General features: G+C 39.2%; 3 protein-coding genes across 5 annotated transcripts in view; all 3 read left to right on the top strand.

Annotated features, from left to right (window-relative positions):
• The window catches only part of LOC149679400 (uncharacterized), a 77,688-nt gene that overhangs the window by 1,343 nt on the left and 53,106 nt on the right, over positions 1 to 23,239 (top strand). Inside the window, exons 1-7 of one of the 3 annotated variants that reach the window (XM_089835154.1) lie at positions 605 to 1,121; positions 1,190 to 1,261; positions 2,252 to 2,383; positions 2,474 to 2,610; positions 4,147 to 4,235; positions 4,331 to 4,981; positions 19,757 to 22,647. In XM_089835154.1, the coding sequence (XP_089691280.1) occupies positions 1,083 to 1,121; positions 1,190 to 1,261; positions 2,252 to 2,383; positions 2,474 to 2,610; positions 4,147 to 4,235; positions 4,331 to 4,981; positions 19,757 to 20,448 (1,812 nt within the window). In that variant the 5' untranslated portion in view covers positions 605 to 1,082 and the 3' untranslated portion in view covers positions 20,449 to 22,647. Of the gene's footprint in view, positions 1 to 264; positions 1,122 to 1,189; positions 1,262 to 2,251; positions 2,384 to 2,473; positions 2,611 to 4,146; positions 4,236 to 4,330; positions 4,982 to 8,299; positions 9,010 to 19,756; positions 22,648 to 23,239 lie in introns of those variants that run through there. The other 2 variants (XM_089835153.1, XM_089835149.1) reach the window with 2 other exon arrangements.
• On the top strand, positions 6,330 to 7,993 carry LOC149679404 (uncharacterized). Its single transcript, XM_089835205.1, has one exon. The coding sequence runs from the start codon at positions 6,879 to 6,881 to the stop codon at positions 7,326 to 7,328; it is 450 nt and encodes a 149-aa protein (XP_089691331.1). The 5' UTR covers positions 6,330 to 6,878; the 3' UTR covers positions 7,329 to 7,993.
• LOC149679403 (uncharacterized) lies at positions 9,019 to 10,421 on the top strand. Its single transcript, XM_089835202.1, has 2 exons — positions 9,019 to 9,145; positions 9,981 to 10,421. Exons 1-2 carry the CDS (start codon positions 9,019 to 9,021, stop codon positions 10,418 to 10,420), a joined length of 567 nt encoding a protein of 188 aa, XP_089691328.1. The 3' UTR covers position 10,421.

The raw sequence follows: 23,239 nt of genomic DNA, 5'->3' as shown, positions 1-23,239 counted from the left end.
CGCGTCGACTGCTAGCTGTCATCTCCGTATTTTCCCCGATTCAGTAGGGTATCTAGACCCGTATATATATCTATGCTTAAACTACGTTTTGATGACAGCGTCGAAAAATACGTAATTCCTTTTTACCTCTATCGCTATGACCCGACTCTTCTTTCATACCCTCCTTCCCGGGGAAGGGGGTCCGGGGCTTTGACGCACCCCCACATTACTCTGTTCTCCATTCCTACTTCTAAAATTAAATCTATCCCTGCTGTGGCAAAATAGAATGTATTGCAACACATGTCTCAATGAAATTTCTGGTCATTCGAATCAATAGAATCGTCCGTGGGCGTATGATCGAGTGGGCTATGACTTTCCTACTTGGAGAAGAGAGTGGGATGGAGACTTCATCTCTTTACCTATAAAGTAGCCTCTATAAACACATCTATGGCAACTACGTTCTCCGAGCATCCTCGCTGTTTCGGTATGGGTAATACGGTACGAAAACGTCAAAGATGCCCATTATGAAACTACTCTCATACAAATACAATGGTGCTAAGCGGCAGAAATTAATAATCAACTATGGAAGGGTAGTGGCGTCCGCAAGGTACTCCTGGAGACTTTCATTGCCGCACATGTTCCACCAACATTGTACTCCAGCCCACCGTCTCCTCCAAGTTAGGTCATTGAGCTTCCATGGAGCAATGAAAATGGGAGAAGTATTTGAGGCCATCAGTTAAAGACCGTTTCTGCAGAATCAAGGTCTGCAATTTTTATTGTTCCTTGATAGCGCTCATTCGCCTTGAAAAGTTCATATTTAGAATTGAATAATTCTCTCTTTGAAGCACTTTATTTAAAATTTCAAAAGGGAAATTAGGGAATGTTGGCAGCGTGCCGCCCTTAAACCATCGTCTGCTACCATGACTGCTACACAATTTAAACCGAAATTGGCCCCAACCTGAAGGGGTTCTGAATTTTCGCATTAAATTTTATTATTCTATAACTTATACCCTTTCTGTCTTCTCTCTCAATTTATTTGGCAACATTGGGGGAATGATTTTCGTAAAGGAAAAGTTACGTCTTTAGAGTCAGACATTTCGGAAATGAGTTTAATAAGTCTTCAAAGTGTGGCGCTTAAAGAGGTACTTGAGAAATTATCCGTGGTTTGCACAGGAATTTTAAATTTCGAAAAACTGGACTTTGTTTATAGGAAATGGAGGCGAATGATTGTAACTGTGATCATGTAAGCAAAGATGATGAAATAAAGCAACTAAAAGCCAAGGTGAGTTTTAAAGCCTATAGCGTTTTGGCCAGTACAGCATGAGCCATCCAATCTAGTATCCCTTTAAAGCGAGTCTCGGCTGTGAGCCTGTGACTGTGGTTTAGTATAAAAAAACGGCACTAGATGCTCCCATAGTCGAGGGGTGGAGTTGACTGACCCAATAAGCTTATCAAAGACTAGGTCTAGCTCCGCCCTTGAGGACGATTTCTGATTGGTTCCTGCCTTTGGCTACATAGAATTGGTGTGTAGAAGGTTAATCAGTGTGTTACGCGCGCCACAGTAGCTGATATTTGCTTTGAAGTATAAATCGCAGTAGAAAAACCTTAAGTAAACCAATGTTCATTGGTGGGTGATTAGAAACACCATAAGCCTATCACCACCTCACCTCGACCATTTATAGCGTTATTAAAGGGCTCCCACAAGGTGGGAGCTGTATGCCCACACACTTACAAACTGCAGCCTTGCTTATAGTTCTTGCAAAGCTACCGCGCCCCCAAACCATGGATTAACTAACGCTAGGGATTGTTCACTAACTTAGTTTTCCATGTAATGCTATCGCCAACTACATGTTCTGAATCACTCCTTGATTCCCCTCTTCATTCCCCCAATTTATTGAACCAAAACGGATGTAGATAGCGCCATCTCTAGGCAAAATAAATAGTTTTTTTCCCAATTTAGGCAGTATTTCAATTTTGACGTCATGGACCACGTGATATTTGGTCCAATTTTCTTATATAACTTCCTGTTAAGGATAGTAGTTGCTGCTAGGGGGCGTTTGGAACATGCATGCGTTATCTTTTTGGGGGAGCGAAATATCCCTAGCATTAGTTAATCAATGCCCAAACCTCTGGTGGCGCCCTTGACGAAAAAACCCCTTCTGATCCCCCCCCTTGTTGACGTCACTGGTTTCTCTGTTTTCTTTCTGGACACTTTAAAAGACATTCTGCAAATAAGAAAGTCCTATTCTGTAATGCAGTCTATTTTTTTCAGTGTAATGGTTTAATATCAAACATGAAAGAAGTGAGAATGACAATTTTATTTGCGATTAATAAGAAACTGGACGAAGTTGAAAGGCTCAATGGGGTCATTAAGGAGTTGGAAAGTGAAATCAAGGATCTGATGGTTTGTAACATTCTTCATTTTCGTAGTCGATGTGAAAGAGAATCGGGTTAAAAGTATTAGTTCAATTATTGTTAATTGTTTGTAACATAGGAGGAAAGTGGAATACATGAAAGAGCCAACATTGAACGCGTGAAATCAGAACCTGTTGAAAATGATTCTGGACTGAATGAACAGGAATTATCTCATCCTGTTCTGATAAATCAACAAACAGAAGAACAAATACAAAGGTATATAAAGCAAAAAACCAATGAGAACTTGTCCACGAGGGCGGAGCTAAAACTAGCCTTTGCTTATGCTAAGCTTAGCAGGCCTGTCAACTCCACCCCTCGACTACGGGAGCATCTAGTGTAGGTCTGTGCGAGTCCAGTTTTTTGGGCTTCGAGTCGAGTCTCGAGTCCTAAAAAATCTCTTATAGAATCTCGAGTCGAGTCTTTTAACTGGTATCGAGTCCTCGAGTCCTAAAGTCAGCTTCAAAACTACGTCTCAAGCCCAGTGTCGAGTCCTGATAAATTATATCAAGTCCCAGTCGAGTCTTAATAAATTATTTTATGTCAAAATCAAGGAAAAATATTTTTATCTTTAATTTTTTACTCTTCATTTGTTATAATATCACAGCTTGGATATAAAAAGTAACAAACGTCAATAAACATAATTTTAGCTTTGGTTTTGGTTTGTTCTAGCTGACGTCAAATTTTTGTCCTATCAACTGTCTTCTCTAAAATCTAAATCGGTAAAACCCCACTAGATACCGCGCTTTACTTAAAATTCCGGGTCACCGAGTTCAGGTTAAATACATGGATAAAGGATGAGCGTGAGGAAATTTGTTTTCGCGCTAGAGGGTTGGCAACTCCCTATCTATTCGATATATACTTTGATGCAGCTTCGGTTGTCAGCACGGGAAAGCTAGGCCACTATGTAACGTAGATTTGTGCGTGCTGACAAGAGACGAAAGAAAAATAAATTCTTTATCCATGATAAATATTTTTGGACTTGATATGGTGTTAAACCTCGGTTCGAGTCCTCCTCGAGTCCAGTAGTGATGATTTTTGAGGACTCGAAACTGTTCTCAAGTCCTAAAATTTTGATTTTCAAGTCTCGAGTCGAGTACTCGATCGAGTACTCGCCTTTGATCGAGTACTCGCACAGGCCTAATCTAGTGTCATTTGTTTGAACTAAACCATAGTCAAGTCTCAGCTATGGTTAAGTTTAAGCTCAAGTATAATATTTTATTTGACTGACTAATTCGCGTCCATAAAACTTGATTCGTTAAGCCTTGCCCTGAGAATCGTGAATAAAATCAGAAGTATGTAATGCTTCGAGGGAGAAGTGGGGTAATTGTAACATGATTCTTCCCAACATATCATTTTATATTTGGAGCAAGGTTACTATTAAACCAAATCACACGCGTTAAATAGTTCCCCTCGTTATTACTCTATTAGTGCTTAACTATTTGCCAAGGCGCATGCATGCGCTTGTGGTCATTTTTGTCCCACGTCAAGACAATCAAGGTTTGTGCAGAGTTGATTGCTGAGGATTTTGCAAATTCCAAACAGTTATAGAATTCACCCCACGTTGTGATGCCCATCTGAAGTTTGTTGAGCAGGAAAGCAAATGTTCAAAAAGGGGTCCTTCGCCTGGGAAGAATCATGTTACATGATATAACTAAAGAGTGTCATCCTTTTTCTATTATCCCCTTCTGATAAAATGTATTAATCTTTTATTGCTGTTGCTATATCAGTTTTGACGATTTTTTATTTGGATAGTTCGCAAAGTATACCAGCTGAGATTACCAACAACATTGACCAAAGTCTGCTTAAAGTGGAAGCCACGAACCTCGAGCAATTTGGGATAGGTATGGTGTCACATTATCGTGATTCTGACACGCAACCTGATGTAGTTCCAGTTTGATGAAACTATTAGGGTTATTTTTTCGTTTTGATCATCAAGGTTCGTTGGTAAAAGCCGAAGGTGCTTGCAATATCGAAGGAATTCTGACTGAAGAAGACATTAAGGAAGAATCACCCGAATGTGATGCGCAGATTGGCAAAGGAAACACGTCCCAAACTAAAACTACCTCAAATAATGCGCGTTTTACAACGCGAATTATGAAACTATGTATTCCTAAACTCAAATTCCGTGACGGTGTTCCTTTACTTAACCTTGAAGGCGAAGCGCAGTTCGAAATGTCTCCTGTCCCAACGACAAATTCGCCTCCCGAGAACAATGTTAACAATTCTTATCCCAAATCACGAATTTCTTCGACCAAGAGAGGAAATGAGAGAATAGCAACTCGATCCAAGAAATTGTGCCTTGAAAAACATGGGGAATTGTCGTCGCTTGACGCAAATAAGGAAAGAAATTCTCAGGAAGAAGGTCCAGAGGAGAATCTTGATGATGACCAGTCCAAAAACACCTCGACCGATTCAAAGAAAACTGATAATAGAACAAATAAAGCTATGAAACTGTGCTTGCCAAGCGATTTACCAAAAGAACCGATTGAAGTTGAAGATAATACTTCAGTGTCCAGCTCTGATACACCCGAAAGTAGCTCGTCAAGTAGTTCCGAAAGTAATACAACTTCTGCCAGTTCGGAAATTGGTAAGTCATTTTACGCTTAGGGTCAGCAGCGATTTTCGGGACTGGAACATAAGACTCAAAAATCGTCAAAATTGAGCCACTTACGGTAGAATTTAGAAACCTCACCAAAAACAGAGGATGTTTCGGATATTTCTAGTGGTAGTTCCCCTAACAGGTTTTTTAACCCCGTCCTTTCTAACCCTGATTACTTTCAACCTCATCCTCAATGTTTAGCATGTTAAATCTTAAGTTTCTAAAAATTTTGTCTCATTTAAATTAATACGTTTTTAACTTTAAATTTAAACGGAAAATTGTCCCTGCGAATAATATTAAGAGGTTGAGCCTGAGCTTCGTGGCCACCGGACGAGAAAAAATTCCCTTGTAAAAATACAGGTACCCGGCCGTCCTTGGTGTCGTAAGGAGCGCAAGCAAACGTTGCTCAGATTGATAAGACCTTAGTGCTTTACTCCCAATGGTCTTTGAAACTGAATAATTTCATCTAAAGAATATTTTAGCGACCCTACTCCGTCTTTATAGCAGTTCTCGAATCTATGCAAGTGGTTAATCGGTTCTTAAGGTAGTGTCGAAGGAAGCGCGTCACCGAATAATTGTCCTTCGCGTGCTGGGAGGTTCTATAGGAGGCGTTGCGAATATATCGTGTAGCTCACCTATGGCCCAAGATGCATACTTTGTGTGTGAAGCCTTACCGCTTTTGGTCTTACTGATTATGAAATATGAAACGATCTATTATTGAAAATGTAATGGACACAATTTGTAATGCATTAAAAATTACTTAATGTATTTGGAAACAAGGGGTTTAAAGAGAAAATTTTGTTAAGGTAAACATCCTTGAGATTTGGGTTGAGCCTTTTGGCAAAATAATGTTATAGTCGTTACAAACTATCCAAGACGATTTCATGTGACTCAATTGTTGCAATAAGTAAATCACGATTTTGTCACATACACCGCTTACACTGAGTGACTACCTTCGTGGGAGAAGTGACCATCCTATCCTCAAATTATAATGATATCCGACTTATCGAAAATTTTCCACTTTCTCCAACATCATATTCTGCTCAAAAGGGTACCGCCAGTCCAAGTGCTTAATTTGGTGTTACGTGTTAACGAATTGCAGTTCCTTGCATTTTAACTCTATCACCTAGAAACAAAAAAGAAGAGAGGACATTATATCGCCTTTCAATAACGGCAGTCATATCATTTTTCTTCCAATTTATTTTATCAGCATATAGGTCCTATATATTGCAATAGACTAAAACCTTAAATATTTTCTTAATAATTAATAACCATTAGTTTCCGCTTTCTGATAAGTAAAATCTTCGGAGACAGTCATCTCGATTCGGAGCGGAATTAATTTTGTTTTCTTTAACTTTGTGCCATTTTTGTCCTCGGCATGACCGGTTTTATCAAGTGCTATTGAACATAGTAATGTGTTTGATTCAAATTGTAAGGAAGTTTCAGTTTGTTTGCTTTCTGAAGGGAAAATCGAGAAGCAGCGTTCAACTCTTTGCAAATATTTTCCTGAATATAACAGTGATCTTGAACGTCACATGGTACTAAAGAAATACGCTTCAAACTTGATCAGTGTGAATAGTCACTAGCTCCAAGAATGGTTCTTTGATCAGACACGAACATGATTTAACTGCTCTGAGATCGACCTTGTTTGGCTTTCATCTTCCAAAAATCGCGAATGTGGGAGACACAGACTCCCTGCCGGAAAATCAGACCGAAAAATTCCGCTTTAAAGTTAGATGATAACTAATCTTGGGCAAAAAGCCGCTAATCTATGCTAATTTTCAGTCGTTGTGGTTGTAACATATTTAAATGTGTTGGACAAAACGTTCACACTTTTTATGTTATTTTTAAGATTCTCCATAATTTGAACTGTAGCACTTGAATAATGAAACAAACCCTTAAAATGCTCCCTTTCCCAAGGATCTTCACTCTTATCTTATCATCACTGGTGCTTATTTTGGCCCAAAATTCTTTGGCAATAGAGAGGGGGTGCCAGAATAAATTGGAAATTGGTAACGATTTGAACGTCCATCAGCGCATTCACAGTGGTGAAAAACCCTTCAAATGTGATCAGTGTGACTATGCTACTGCCCGTAAGTGTACTTTAATCGCACATCAATGCATTCATAGCGGTGAAAAACCCTTCAAATGTGATCAATGTGAATATGCCAGCTCACAGAGCTGTCATTTGAACGTCCATCAACGCATTCACCGTGGTGAAAAACCATTCAAATGTGATCAGTGTAATTATGCCAGCACGATGAAGAATCATTTGATCTGTCATCAACGCATTCACAATGCTGAAAAACCCTTCAAATGTGATCAGTGTGATTAGGCCAGCACGATGAAGAATCATTTGATCTGTCATCAACGCATTCACAGTGGAGAAAAACCATTCAAATGTGATCAGTGTTACTTTGGAAGCACTCGGAAGAGTAGCTTGATTGCACATAAACACATTCATAGGATAGGTACATATCGGGCTGTTTAACAAAGTTTCTTTAGATAATGTAATGCGCAATGCACATTAATGTTTAATTACAATCGTCTGCAAAGATTAACGGCTCGGGCCGGATCGAAATTAAAATTCACACTAAGGCATAAAGCAGACTGTGCATTGTCTCTAAATAGAGACTCAGATGGTTCTATAAGTTTAATAAATCGAATTAGGGGGAAAGCTTCCATTCCCGCTCCTTGATCGAACCCGGTGACATCACTGCAAATATATTCAACCGTCATAGGTTTGTGCACCTCCTAGGTTCACGTGGGATATCATTGAAACAAATAATATAGAATCTGTTTATAAGTCTATTTTTATTACCATAGAATATTTTTTTGAAGTTTCCACAATTTCAAAGCATATATTAGGTTAGGAATCATCAAAATTGTCGCTAAGCTTAACTTTACCCTTGAATTCGTACTTGTGTTTTATCACTACTTTGTAGGTGTTATCATGCACCTACAGAGGTTTAATGGCAGAATGTGGCTGTTCATATTGTCACGTATATTTTATTGTACGTTTATTATGGGGAAGTTTGCATTCTGTATTACTCGAGTGACTTACGTGGGATCAAGTTTGAATCTTCCACGTTCTCAAAGCATGTGTTAGATTCGGTAAGGTCAAACCTTTGGAAACCGCTGTTTCGACTCGGACATCGGTTATTGTTTCTGAACTTGTTTCGTTTGCCTTTGTGTTTTTTTAAGCCTAAGCATAACTTGTTATATCAATTGCCTTTGGATAGTGAAATGTTTGTGATGCGAGTTGTTTGATATCATATGAGATTTTAATCTATTTCCTTTCTGTAGGAAAATCCAAGAAAAAATGTTCAACTCGATACAAATGTTCACCTGAAAATGAAAGGGAGCTTGAACTTGACATTCGAAAGGATATCAAAGAAAAACGCTTCAAATGTGATCAGTGTGACTATGCTAGTACTCGTAAGAGTAATGTAATCGCACATCAACGCGTTCATAGCGGTGAAAAACCCTTCAAATGCGGTCAGTGTGCCTATGCTAGTACGCGGAAGTATCATTTGATCAAACATCAAGGCATTCACTGTGGTGAAAAACCCTTCAAGTGTGAAAAGTGTGATTATGCCAGCGCGTGGAAGACTAGTTTGATCAAACATCAAGGCATTCACAGTAGTGAAAAACCTTTCAAATGCGATCAGTGTGATTATGCTTGCACCCGGAATTATGATTTGTTCAGACATCAACGCATTCATAGCGGTGAAAAACCCTTCAAATGTGATCAGTGCGACTATGCTAGTACCTTGAAGAGTACTTTGATCAAACATCAACGCATTCACAGTGGTGAAAAACCCTTCAAATGTGATCAGTGTGACTATGCTAGTACGCGGAAGTTTGATTTGATCAGCCATCAACGCATTCACAGTGGTGAAAAACCCTTCAAATGTGATCAGTGCGACTATAAATGTACGCATAAGATTAGTTTGATCTTACATCAACGCAGTCATAGCGGTGAAAAACCCTTCAAATGTGATCGGTGTGATTAGGCCAGCACGATGAAGAATCATTTGATCTGTCATCAACGCATTCACAGTGGAGAAAAACCATTCAAATGTGATCAGTGTTACTTTGGAAGCACTCGGAAGAGTAGCTTGATTGCACATAAACACATTCATAGGATAGGTACATATCGGGCTGTTTAACAAAGTTTCTTTAGATAATGTAATGCGCAATGCACATTAATGTTTAATTACAATCGTCTGCAAAGATTAACGGCTCGGGCCGGATCGAAATTAAAATTCACACTAAGGCATAAAGCAGACTGTGCATTGTCTCTAAATAGAGACTCAGATGGTTCTATAAGTTTAATAAAACGAATTAGGGGGAAAGCTTCCATTCCCGCTCCTTGATCGAACCCGGTGACATCACTGCAAATATATTCAACCGTCATAGGTTTGTGCACCTCCTAGGTTCACGTGGGATATCATTGAAACAAATAATATAGAATCTGTTTATAAGTCTATTTTTATTACCATAGAATATTTTTTTGAAGTTTCCACAATTTCAAAGCATATATTAGGTTAGGAATCATCAAAATTGTCGCTAAGCTTAACTTTACCCTTGAATTCGTACTTGTGTTTTATCACTACTTTGTAGGTGTTATCATGCACCTACAGAGGTTTAATGGCAGAATATGGCTGTTCATATTGTCACGTATATTTTATTGTACGTTTATTATGGGGAAGTTTGCATTCTGTATTACTCGAGTGACTTACGTGGGATCAAGTTTGAATCTTCCACGTTCTCAACGCATGTGTTAGATTCGGTAAGGTCAAACCTTTGGAAACCGCTGTTTCGACTCGGACATCGGTTATTGTTTCTGAACTTGTTTCGTTTGCCTTTGTGTTTTTTTAAGCCTAAGCATAACTTGTTATATCAATTGCCTTTGGATAGTGAAATGTTTGTGATGCGAGTTGTTTGATATCATATGAGATTTTAATCTATTTCCTTTCTGTAGGAAAATCCAAGAAAAAATGTTCAACTCGATACAAATGTTCACCTGAAAATGAAAGGGAGCTTGAACTTGACATTCGAAAGGATATCAAAGAAAAACGCTTCAAATGTGATCAGTGTGACTATGCTAGTACTCGTAAGAGTAATGTAATCGCACATCAACGCGTTCATAGCGGTGAAAAACCCTTCAAATGCGGTCAGTGTGCCTATGCTAGTACGCGGAAGTATCATTTGATCAAACATCAAGGCATTCACTGTGGTGAAAAACCCTTCAAGTGTGAAAAGTGTGATTATGCCAGCGCGTGGAAGACTAGTTTGATCAGACATCAAGGCATTCACAGTAGTGAAAAACCTTTCAAATGCGATCAGTGTGATTATGCTTGCACCCGGAATTATGATTTGTTCAGACATCAACGCATTCATAGCGGTGAAAAACCCTTCTAATGTGATCAGTGCGACTATGCTAGTACCTTGAAGAGTACTTTGATCAAACATCAACGCATTCACAGTGGTGAAAAACCCTTCAAATGTGATCAGTGTGACTATGCTAGTACGCGGAAGTTTGATTTGATCAGCCATCAACGCATTCACAGTGGTGAAAAACCCTTCAAATGTGATCAGTGCGACTATAAATGTACGCATAAGATTAGTTTGATCTTACATCAACGCAGTCATAGCGGTGAAAAACCCTTCAAATGTGATCGGTGTGATTATGGCAGCACGCAGAAGATTAGTTTGATCAGACATCGACGTTATAATCACATGGACTAATAAAATAGATTGTAGTTAAGCATACTCAGCAATTTAAAACTTGGAAAGAACCATTTCAAAAAGTGTTAATTGCGCAACGTGTTTTCATTTTCGTTTCACACATTACCGTTCTTGACAACTGTAGTAGATGCTCACTAACAAAATGTTTTCGATCATAGAAAAATTATTACAAGTTGGGAAAACCAAAATATTACCTCTCCGAGTCAAGAGGTCTACTACTACAAACTTATTTAACTAGATATGGAATTATTTCTCTTTTTTGAAGTAAAAGTTTACGAAATATTGAAGCAGTATTCCAAGCATAGCGAATAATACAGTAAAGCAGACGACATTTTACATCCAATAAGGATAAATCTTGGACACATGGAAATCAGTCAATGGGGAAAAGATCAGGAAATGAAGTCTTCGCTTCAGCTGTTTACCGTATATTCTGATAGCTACAATCACGACTGGTTTGCAGTGTAAATACTATCGTCTCGTCTCACCTCAACAATATTCTTAGTTTGCCAACATGAATATTAACGTTAAATAACACCAAAGCTAAATTGTAGCTAGACGCACTAATAGTCAATACGCACCATAAAGAGAATAAAAAGTCTGTAACTACTAGGGATGTCAAAAACCGCCCGGTTTAACCGAAAACCGGTTTTTTCAATCCCGGAGCACCGGTTTTTTAATTCTTCGGTTTTAACCGGTTTTTTAAATTGAAAACCGAAAACCGAATCGGTTTTTTTTTTTAATTCACAGAATTAAAAGTTTTCCATTTTCGTCACTTAATGTTACTTAGCTTCGGTTGGCTGCTAACAATCTACCACCATGGAGCAATATCAAAGGAGACATAGATGCGTATAATGCAATTTTAAAGGAACTTTCGTTCTCACTCCAAGAAAATTACTCCATCTATCGAGTAATTTTTCATTGGCCTATTCTAGAATGCCAATGGAAAACGGCATTACTTAACACCTATTGGTACTAACAGGAATACGTACTAACTAATCGGTACTAATAGAATAATTTCGGTTGAGAGGGGGAGTGAACTGTGTATCCCCAACGTTAGGGGCAACTTTGTACTAGAGAATACTATTTGCCCCCGGAAGGGAAGGGGAGAGGAGATATCACTAAGGTAAGAGATAGAGGGTTATGACGTTGCCGTATATAGGAAAGATATTACTCTATATTTGGTCTTTGAGTTTACGTTGGAGTATCGCATTTTTCAACATTTATCATAAACGACCGGTTGAAAACCGGTTTTTTGAAAAACCGGTTTTTTTGTCCAGTTTTTTGAATCGGTTAAACCGGCCATTTAAATATACCGGTTAACCGAAAACCGGGTTTTTTCAGGGAAGTTGACATCCCTAGTAACTACTACCCGTTTACCATTAGCCCTTTTACTATTCTAATTGCCAACATGATCTTTTCGTCTATTATAAAATCTTAACCTGATTATTTAATAGTGTATTTAACTTTCGGCTCACTCTGAACCGTTGATGTCTCTTCGTTTCAGACACGAAAATCAAAGCCAAAAGTTTACTTCACCTCAGGCCTCAATTATTTACACTTTGTTTCACTAAGCCTATTACGGATGATACTTAATATACCCGCCGGAGTCTAGGTCTTAGTTTTCTTCATGAAATCACTAAACCAAGGATTTTTCTATATACAGATGTAGTATAGCTTAAGTAATATATAAACAGCCATTTCAAATAACAATATTAAAAAAAATCTTTGGAATATCAAAATGAAACAGAGCTTTAAAGCTACAAAAGTACTAAATGCATCATAATTACGAAAAATACTTCCACATATTCACTTTATATTATGGAAAAAGGGAATATTAAGGTTCTGTATGATTTCTTAACACATCAACACAAGGCTAACTGCTAACGCGACGCACTAGTGTAACAATGGACGGACACACACAGACAAAAACATAGACTGCTTTTTAACTCTTTCCGTATTAATTTTGAGTTGAGAAACAAGATTATCTTTAATATTTAAATAAATATAATTATTTTTAATTATTTTAATCTTCAATAATTAACATAGTCAAATCGTTTAAAATAAAGTTATACCTATTATCATCTCAAACTTTGCTAATATTGACGTTTAAAGTGAAGGGTACCCCTCTTGCCCGCTTTCTTCAAATTTTGGGGTATATATACGATTCGTTTCCATTATAATAGTAAGGAAAAAGCGCAATTGCGAAAACCTTTGGTGGCGATCCCACCTTAGGGAGGCTAGACGTTTCTCGTAACCCTAGCTGATCGCCGCGTATATCCTAAAACCAAACGATGATAATGGAGTAGAAGCCAATGAGACAGATTGGTGTCTATGTGGAATAGACGGAAGACCAGTAGATGGTGGTGTTTAGAAGCCAGAATGTACAGACTGGTGTCCAAGTGGAATGGACGAAGACCAGAAGATGGTGGTGATTAGAAGCCAGTATGTACAGACTGGTGTCCGTGTGGGATGGACAAAGACCAGAAGATGGTGGTGTGAGAACTCAAGTAGAGGAGCCATTTCCGTGACTGTGAAAGCAGTTCGGAAATGGCGAACACGTTTGCTCCGATTTGGAAACTGCGAACGCGGTCACGGGGGTGTAACAACGGACAGACAGACAGATAGACACACACACACAGACACGGCCGTTACAGAACCTCTCCGTGACATACGTCACTCGGAGAGGTAAAAAACTAAAAAAAACCTATCCTGACAGAATAGTCACAGGGCAGGCTACACGGTTTTACAAAATTGTGGAATGTAACTGTGGGATTCTGGGATCTGGCACCGGATATAATTATGTAGAACTGAACTGAACCGATTCATGTAAACAAAAGAGGGTGGGGGAATCGGGATCAGAAAACGACAGTCTTGGACTCGAGCTTGAGTGTGACAGTAATGTTTTTAACTAAATAAAGAATCCTAATAAAAGTATAGAGAGTTATTAATTATCGAGAGAAATCTAAGAGTAATGAGAACAAATACTACATGGTGTCAGAAGTGCCTAACAACCCCGTCATAAAAACCCCGTGTAAAGTGAGAATAATTTGAAGAATACGCCTACAGACCGAGGCTTAAGAAGTCAACGTGAGGATTTTGGAATCCAAAGAACTTGTTGGAATCAGATTACTGTTGTTCATACGGCGGACGTCGATAATAATGATGGCAACTGTCTACCAACCACCACATACTTTTGCGCCTGAAGATAATCCGGCCCAAGAATGGCGCCGTTGGAAACAGCGATTCCAGTACTATGCAGCGGCTATAGGGCTCGATACTAAACCAGTTGCTCAGCAGCGTGCGATTTTACTCCATACTATCGGGGACATAGGAATCGAGTTGTACAACTCCTTTGCGTACATTGAGACCGATACCAATCCGACATTAGTAGAAGTTCTAACTGCGTTCGACGGCCATTATAAACCGTGTATGAGCCTCACCGTAAAAAGACATTTATTTTATAAAACGAATCAAGAACCAAGCCAATCCATACATGAGTATGTTACTAGCCTAAGGACTAAAGCGGCTAACTGCGAATTCGGAACTCTAAAAGAAGGTTTGATAATGGACCGCATAATATTGGGAATTACAGATCAAACAGTAAGGGAGAAACTGCTTGACACGGACGATTTAGACTTACCAAAGGCAATTTCGATCTGTAAAACAGCGGAATCTTCAAAGAAGGGCTTGCAGCAAGTTAATGGACAAGATACACCTGTAATCTACGCCATACATAACCAACAAGGGCACCCAAGTCAGAGTTACATGCCCACGGTTCGGTTTAGAGGACAAGGGCCAAGACAGCAGTACCACCAATCAACTAGATTCCAGTCAACACCATATTTTGTACAGAGTGGAAGATCGCGAGGATATTCGCCTCAAATTAGGCCTAATACTGCGTGGACAAGGCATACAGAAATTGGAAGAGGGCTTTCAACTCAACAAGATAATAGACAAGGCTGTAATAACTGTGACACAATACAAGGCTGTACTAACTGCGGCACAATACACTCTCACCAATTCTGCCCAGCCCAAGGTAGACCATGTCATAATTGTGGTAAATTGGGCCACTACAGCAGAATGTGCCCGCCATCTCCATCGGTACACTTTCTGGTACAAGAAGACACACCGGAGGAGACCCAAGAGCAAATGCAATTTACGAATAACCAGTGGCAAAATCAGGGGGAAGTAGGACAAGAAGTACCAATAGAAGGGAGAATCGCGGGTGACACCTACCCCGGCGGCCCTAGCTATGAACTCTCGACTTCTTCAACACAAGACTGGAAAATGAAATTAAACACTAATGTGGAAGACGAGGCTCTCTTCCTAGGAACACTTTTAAAAGTTAATATCGATATCCCGGACAATAATGAATTAGACGAATGGATCGAAGAAATCCAAATTGAAACGGAACGTCTTCCCATGAAGATTGATACGGGGGCTCAAGCAAATGTAATGTCTTATCATACATATTTAAGGATACCGGAGCGGGACAGAGCACCCATACTGGCAACTACAGCTAAGATCAGAACCTACTCGGGAGAAGAATTAAAACTGTTCGGAGAATGTCGGCTACGGTGTAGATTTAGAGAGAATTACGTGTATACAACATTCTACATTGTCAAAATTAGGGATGCAAGAATCGGCTTCGGCCAGAATCGGCCACTTGGCCGAATAATCGAATCGGCCGATTTTTCTAAGGTAATCGGCCGATTTTTTTCGGCCGACTCTTTTTGGTTAGATCTAATCTTTTGAGCTAGTATAAAGGAACTAACAAGTTTGCCATTTAACGAATAACGTAATTTAGCCAAATTCTCCGTCAGCCCCCCCTTTCAAAAACGTTACCAGTACCAGTCGCTCTCTAAGAGCGTGGCGCACTCTCTAGTCTAGTGTGGGCCTCTAACCGTATTTTCGGGTTTACCCTTTTTGAATTTCCTTCTCAACGGATCACGTGAAGTCTTACTCCTCGGCTGTGCGCCGAGTTAGGTGCGCGGGAGAGCCATGGTGCCCGGCCGTTATAGTTTGCCTTCTATCTTTGACTCTCCTTTCGATTTGTGCTCACTGCTACTTCCCACCAAAGAGAATATACCAAGAGGAGTGGTAACTTTGTAAATAGGGACCGGGACTGATTTTGAGAAACAAGTTCCGGTTGTTCACGTGACCGTGTCGTCTACTTAAAAATTACCTTTTGTACGTCAACGGTCAAACCAGAGATCAACTCTTTGCTACCATCAAAAATAAGCAGCTGACATAATTTAACCAATAAAAGGCTTAGCCACTAAACAAAAACCGGATCTAGTTACTCCAAAACCGTGGCCGGGCTTTTCAAAAGCCCTGTGGAAGGCTAGACTTTTTGCTCCTCTTGGTATATTCTCTTTGTTCCCACCCGTTTCACAAACAATGTCGCTCTATCACAGTCTGGATTTTATTATTGTCAGCTATCCCTCTAATGTGTTTGGTGTCATTGTCTCTAGCGTGTATTCCTGCAGTCCCTTGTTTACTTAAAGTAATAATACTTGAAGTCTTGAATGCTACTTCTTGTTTTTAAAAGGATGAGAAAGGAAAGGGGTTTTTTAGGAAATGAAACTTAAAACTCACTTTTAAAATTATTTTTTCCTATCCGGAATGCAAAGAAAGAACTAATCAAAAACAAGTTGTAGCAGAAAGAATGGACAAAATGTGTGTTGAACTAAATGAACTGGTATCTCGGAAACCAAACCAGATAAATTATTGTCCTTAGACATTTTTGACAAGTAGTACTCCTATACTAATGCCTAAAACGTATAACCTTGAGGCTTCGGCCGATTAATCGGCCGAAGCCGATTTTTTAGAGACCGATGCATCGAATCGGCCGATTCCGAAAAATTACGAATCGTTGCATCCCTAGTCAAAATACCAGCACTAACCATCCTAGGCCTCAAAATATGTACCTCACTAGGAATAGTGAGGAGAGAGCTCGCAAGAAACACACAAAATGTACACAGCATCCTAGATAAACCGGGTACGCCGACACATTTGTCAGCGCCACCCAGCCAAGCTGGAATAGTCCAAAATCCTGCAAATAAGAGAAGAACAGAAGAACCGCTTAAACCGCCCGATCTCGACCATAATGAAGATGAACTTAAAGTTGTAGAGGAACCACAAGAAGCACTGGAACAAATGGAACCCGACCTATCATATGAGTCACTCATATCCGATGAAGGAGACGTTGCGGGGAACCGGACCAAATGTATAAAAATACAAAACCCAACACCGTAAACACTTTGCCAAACAGACCAAGGCGAACAATAACTAAACCATAAAGATATCATTGGAATAGGAATAGAAAATTTTAGCTTGTATAAAGTCGTGATATTTAGTATATGTACAATTAGAGAAAAAAAAATATTTTAATTTAATTAATGTTGGTTTGTCGTTGGAGGAGTCGGGGAAGGGGAGATGTGGGATTCTGGGATCTGGCACCGGATATAATTATGTAGAACTGAACTGAACCGACTCATGTAAACAAAAGAGGGTGGGGGAATCGGGATCAGAAAAACGACAGTCTTGGACTCGAGCTTGAGTGTGACAGTAATGTTTTTAACTAAATAAAGAATCCTAATAAAAGTATAGAGAGTTATTAATTATTGAGAGAAATCTAAGAGTAATGAGAACAAATACTACATGTTTGTGACGCGACTTGTTTGATATCGTATGAAGTTTTGATTTATTTCCTTTCTGTAGGAAAATCCAAGAAAAAATGTTCAACTCGATACAAATGTTCACCTGAAAATGAAAGGGAGCTTGAAATTGACAACCGAAAGGATACCAAGGAAAAACGCTTCAAATGTGATCAGTGTGACTTTGCAAGTACGCGGAAGAGTAATTTGGTCAAACATCAACTCATTCACAGTGGTGAAAAACCCTTCAAATGTGATCAGTGTGACTATGCTGGTACGCGGAAGGATGATTTGATCAGCCATCAACGCATTCACAGTGGTGAAAAACCGTTCAAATGTCATCAGTGTGACTTTGCAAGTACGCAGAAGAGTACATTGATCACACATGAACTTCTTCACAGTGATGAAAAACCCTTCGTATGTGATCAGTGTGACTTTGCAAGTACGCGGAAGAACGATTTGAACGTCCATCAGCACATTCACACTGGAGAAAAACCCTTCAAATGTGATCAGTGTGACTATGCAAGTACGCGGAAGTATCGTTTGATCATCCATCAACGAATTCACAGTGGTGACAAACCCTCCAAATGTGATCAGTGTGACTATTCAAGTGCGAACAAGAATGGTTTGATCATACATCAACGCATTCACACTGGTGAAAAACCCTTCAAATGTGATCAGTGTGACTATGCAAGTACGCAGAAGTATCATTTGATCAGACATCAACGCATTCACACTGGTGATAAACCCTTCAAATGTGATCAGTATGACTATGGATCCACGCAGAAGGGTAATTTGATCGCTCATCAACGAATTCATAGCGGCGAAAAACCCTTCAAATGTGCTCGGTGTGACTATAAATCTACACGGAAGATCAGTTTGATTACACATCAACGCGTTCATAGCGGTGAAAAGCCCTTCAAGTGTGAACAGCGTGACTATGGTAGCAAGAACAGGAGTACTTTGATCAAACACAAACGAATTCACAGTCGTGAAACACCCTTCAAGTGTGATCAGTGTGACTATGCAAGTGCGCGGAAGAGTAATTTGATCACACATCAACGCATTCACACTGGAGAAAAACCCTTCAAATGTGATCAGTGCGACTATAAATGTACACAGAAGCATAATTTGATCAAACATCAACGCATTCATAGCGTTGAAAAACCCTACAAATGTGTCGGTGTGACTATAAAGGTACGCAGAAGGCTCATTTGATCATACATCAACGAATTCATAGCGGCGAAAAACCCTTCATATGTGCTCGGTGTGACTATAAATGTACACAGAAGATTAGTTTGATCGCACATCAACGCATTCATAGCATTGAAAAAACCCTTCATAAGTGATCAGTGTGATTATGGCAGCACGCAGAAGATTAGTTTGATCAGACATCGACGTTATAATCGCATGGACTAATTAAAGGATTGTAGTTAAGCATACTCAGCAATTTAAAACTTGGAAAGAACCATTTCAAAAAGTGTTAATTGCGCAACGTGTTTTCATTTTCGTTTCACACATTACCGTTCTTGACAACTGTAGTAGATGCTCACTAACAAAATGTTTTCGATCATAGAAAAATTATTAAAAACTAAAAAAACCTATCCTGACGGAATAGTCACAGGGCAGGCCACATGGTTTTTCAAAATTGTGGAATGTAACAAGCCTAACGTCTTAACGGAGAAATACGATGTTTGTGTTAGTTATTTATAAAACCTTCACGACAATATTTAATGTAACCCTTTTTTAAAGTATAATTAACAATATTTAATATGACAAATGGTATATAAGTAATTATATCTTCCCTATTAAAGAATGATATTTTTACCATAATAATTGATTAATCATAATTTGCTTCTTTCCTTACTTTAACTTCGTCATCACTTCTTGTTCTAGTTGATTTCGGCAGAAACAGGAGAGACAGCAAAATTGTCGCTAAGCTTAACTTTACCGTTGAATTCATGGTTTTGTTTTTTCACTTCTTAGTAGGTGTTATCATGCACCTACAGAGGTTTAATGGCAGAACATGGCTGTTCATATTGTCACGTATATTTTATTGTACGTTTATTATGGGGAAGTTTGCATTCTGTATTACGCGAGTGTCTAACGTGGGATCAAGTTTGAATCTTCCACGTTCTCAACGCATATATTAGGTTTGGTAAGGTCAAACCTTTGGAAACCGCTGTTTCGACTCGGACATCGGTTATTGTTTCTGAGCTTGTTTTGTTTTCCTTTGTGTCTTTTTAAGCCTAAGCATAACCGGTTATATCAATTGCCTTTGAACATTGAAATGTGTGTGATGCGAGTTGTTTGATATCGTATGAAGTTTTAATTTATTTCCTTTCTGTAGGAAAATCGAAGAAAAAATGTTCAACTCGATACAAATGTTCACCTGAAAATGAAAGGGAGCTCGAACTTGACATTCGAAAGGATATCAAAGAAAAACGCTTCAAATGTGATCAGTGTGACTATGCTAGTACGCGGAAGGATGATTTGATCAGACATCAACGCATTCACAGTGGTGAAACACCCTTCAAGTGTGAACAGTGTGACTATGGTAGCAAGAACAAGAGTAATTTGATCAAACACAAACGCATTCACAGCGGCGAAAGACCTTTCAAATGTGATCAGTGTGATTATGCCTTCACGCAGAAGATTAATTTGATCACACATCAACTCATTCACAGTGGTGACAAACCCTTCAAATGTGGTCAGTGTGACTATGCAAGTACGACGAAGAATGGTTTGATCAGACATCAACGCATTCACAGTGGTGACAAACCCTTCAAATGTGATCAGTGTGACTATGCAGGTGCGCGGAAGGATGATTTGACCAGACATCAATGCATTCACACTGGTGAAAAACCCTTTCAATGCGATCAGTGTGATTATTCTTACACACGGAATAGTGATTTGTTCAGACATCAACGCATTCACAGAGGTGAAAAACCCTTCAAATGTGATCATTGTGACTATGCAAGTACGTGGAAGAATGCTTTGAAAAGACATCAACTCATTCACAGTGGTGAGAGTCAAATGTGATCATTGTGATTATGGCAGCGCACGGAAGAGCCATTTAATCAGAAGTAAATAGATTATTTGATTTAATCCGACATCAACGTAGCAATCACTAGGAATAATAAAATGGATTATAGTTAAGGATACTCAGCAAACTTGGAAAGAACATTTACTAAATGTATTGTACTACAAAATGTTTTCATTTTCTGAATAAATATTACTGTTCTTTACATTTGTATTAGGAAATCTCTAAGAAAACTTTCCAATCTTAGAAATAATGTAAGCACCCCTAATTACCATACCGGCTCTAAGGTTGTGTGCTTTAAATATACCGCAGTATATATTACAATGGCGGCCGGAACTAACCAAATGTCTTAACGGGCACCGCCGAACCTGTTTTCTACAAGTAATAATAATAATAATATGATTTTTGTAGTTATTCATAAAACCGTTTCGAACGAATAGTAAAATTTATTTGTAACAATATGATCGTGTCAAATGCTTTATTTAACATCAATTAATATTACAACTGAAATTACAGTAATTATATCTTCGCTTACCGTAATAATTGACTAATTTTATTGTTCATCTCCCTTTTAAATTTCTCCAAGGTATTATTTAGTTTCGTTGCTTCCATGGCAAAACTGACCCTCATACTGGAAAGTTGTTTCAAATTACGTTCAATATTTTTCTCAATTCTTGCCAATCTCTTCTCAAATTGTTTCATAAGCTTTTCCTGGCGATTTTGGACACGGTTTTCGAATAGTTCCAAGCGCTTTTCCAAACGTTTGAGCTTTTCTTCTTTCGAACGAGTTCCATTTTTGCCACCAGACTCCTCGGAACTTTCATTACCACTGTCTCAAGTTTCTTCAGGTTTTGGCGTAGTACTTGCTAAAGTTCCTGGATCGTCATTTGCGTCTTTAATTACTTTAACTTCTTCATCAGCTCTGGTAGTAGATGGTTTCAAAAGAAACATGAGAGACAGGAAAATTGTCGCTAACCCTAACTTTGCCGTTGAATTCATGCTCTTTCTTTTTCAGTACTTAGTAGGTGTATATATTGTCACGTATATTACCTCTCCGTGTGACGTAGTCCAGGAGAGGTTCTGTAACGGCCGTGTCTGTCTGTGTGTGTGTGTGTGTGTGTGTGTGTGTGTCTGTCTGTGTGTCTGTCTGTCTGTCCGTTGTTACACCCACGTGACCGCGTTCGCAGTTTGCGTATCGGAGCAAACGTGTTCGCCATTTCCGAACTGCTTTCACAGTCACGGAATTGGCTCCTCTACTTGAGTTCTCACACCACCATCTTCTGGTCTTTGTCCATCACACACGGACACCAGTCTGTTCTAACTGGCTTCAAATCACCACCATATTTTGGTCTTCGTCCATCCCACACGGACACCAGTCTGTTCTTACTGGCTTCTAATCACCACCAGCTTCTGTTCTTTGTCAATCCCACATTGACACCAGTCTGCACCTACACTAGCTTCTAACACCACCATCCACTGGTCTTCCGTCTATTCCACATAGACACCAATCTGTATCATTGGCTTCTAGTTACTCCATTATCATCGTTTGGTTTTAGGATATACGCGGCGATCAGCTAGGGTTACGAGAAACGTCTAGCCTCTCTAAGGTGGGATCGCCACCAAAGGTTTTCGCAATTGCGCTTTTTCCTTACTATTATAACGGAAACGAATCGTATATATACCCCAAAATTTGAAGAAAGCGGGCAAGAGGGTTACCCTTCACTTTAAACGTCAGTATTAGCAAAGTTTGAGATGATAATAGGTATAACTTTATTTTAAACGATTTAACTATTATTAATGTTAATTATTGAAGATTAAAATAATTAAAAATAATTATATTTATTTAAATATTAAAGATAAACCTCTCGTGCAAAGAGAGAGATTATCATCGCCTCCTATATCTATCAAGGCCCGTGCATTTCGATATACTTTTCAAAACAACAACCAAAATGGGAAGCTCCTCTCAGAAACATAATAACTTCTTTTCTCTGTATATGAAATGAAAATATGGATAATATTGCGCTCCTTCTACAGTGTGGAAGAGATCAGAGCAACACCTACCTTTGTGGAAAACCCCCAAAACCCCTGACGGACTACTTCACTGCAGTACATTTTCGAGCTCGTATACAGGGTGTGACATGTGTCATTGTATGCAAATGAGAACGTGCAACGAGTATCATAGTGAATATCGTTTAATGATACGCACTTTGAAACGTTAAAGACCTACGATTAAGCTTAGGAACTAAGGCACCACACTACAAATTAAAGGGCTGTTTGGTAAACCCATCAGCGTAAATGTTCGATGTGCCTTCAAGACGATTGTCCATGCCTTGTATTACGTTTTCTAGCATTTGAGGAGTGATTCGTTCAATTGCCCTTCGAATTCTGGCCTTCAAGTCGTCTACATTTAAAGGTTCTGTTGCATACACCTTCCCCTTAACATATCCCCATAAGAAAAAATCAGGTGGGGTTAGGTCAGGGGATCTGGCCACGGAATTGGTCCACCTCTACCGATCCAACGGTTTGGAAAGTGCTCAGTTAGCCATTGGCGAACATTGACCGCCCACTGTGGTGGCGCATCATCCTGCTGGAACCACAGGTCCCGCATCACTGCTAATGGTAATGCGTCTATCGCATCACTAAACTCGTAGCTTTTGCCTACTTAGATAAGGAATCCATACGAGGTTTCGAAGTTCAGAATTTTCCGCGGCACTGAGAATTCGGCACATTCAATCAAACGTACGCGTCGTTACTAGCAGCTTAGTTCGTATAAACGTTGTAAGTCCTGTG

The sequence above is a fragment of the Phalangium opilio genome, unplaced genomic scaffold (assembly GCF_054372755.1).
Source record: "Phalangium opilio isolate 3A_F unplaced genomic scaffold, DU_Popi_V2 ptg000041l_1, whole genome shotgun sequence".
Lineage (NCBI taxonomy): Eukaryota > Metazoa > Arthropoda > Arachnida > Opiliones > Phalangiidae > Phalangium > Phalangium opilio.
This window is presented reverse-complemented; position numbering and strand designations above follow the sequence as displayed.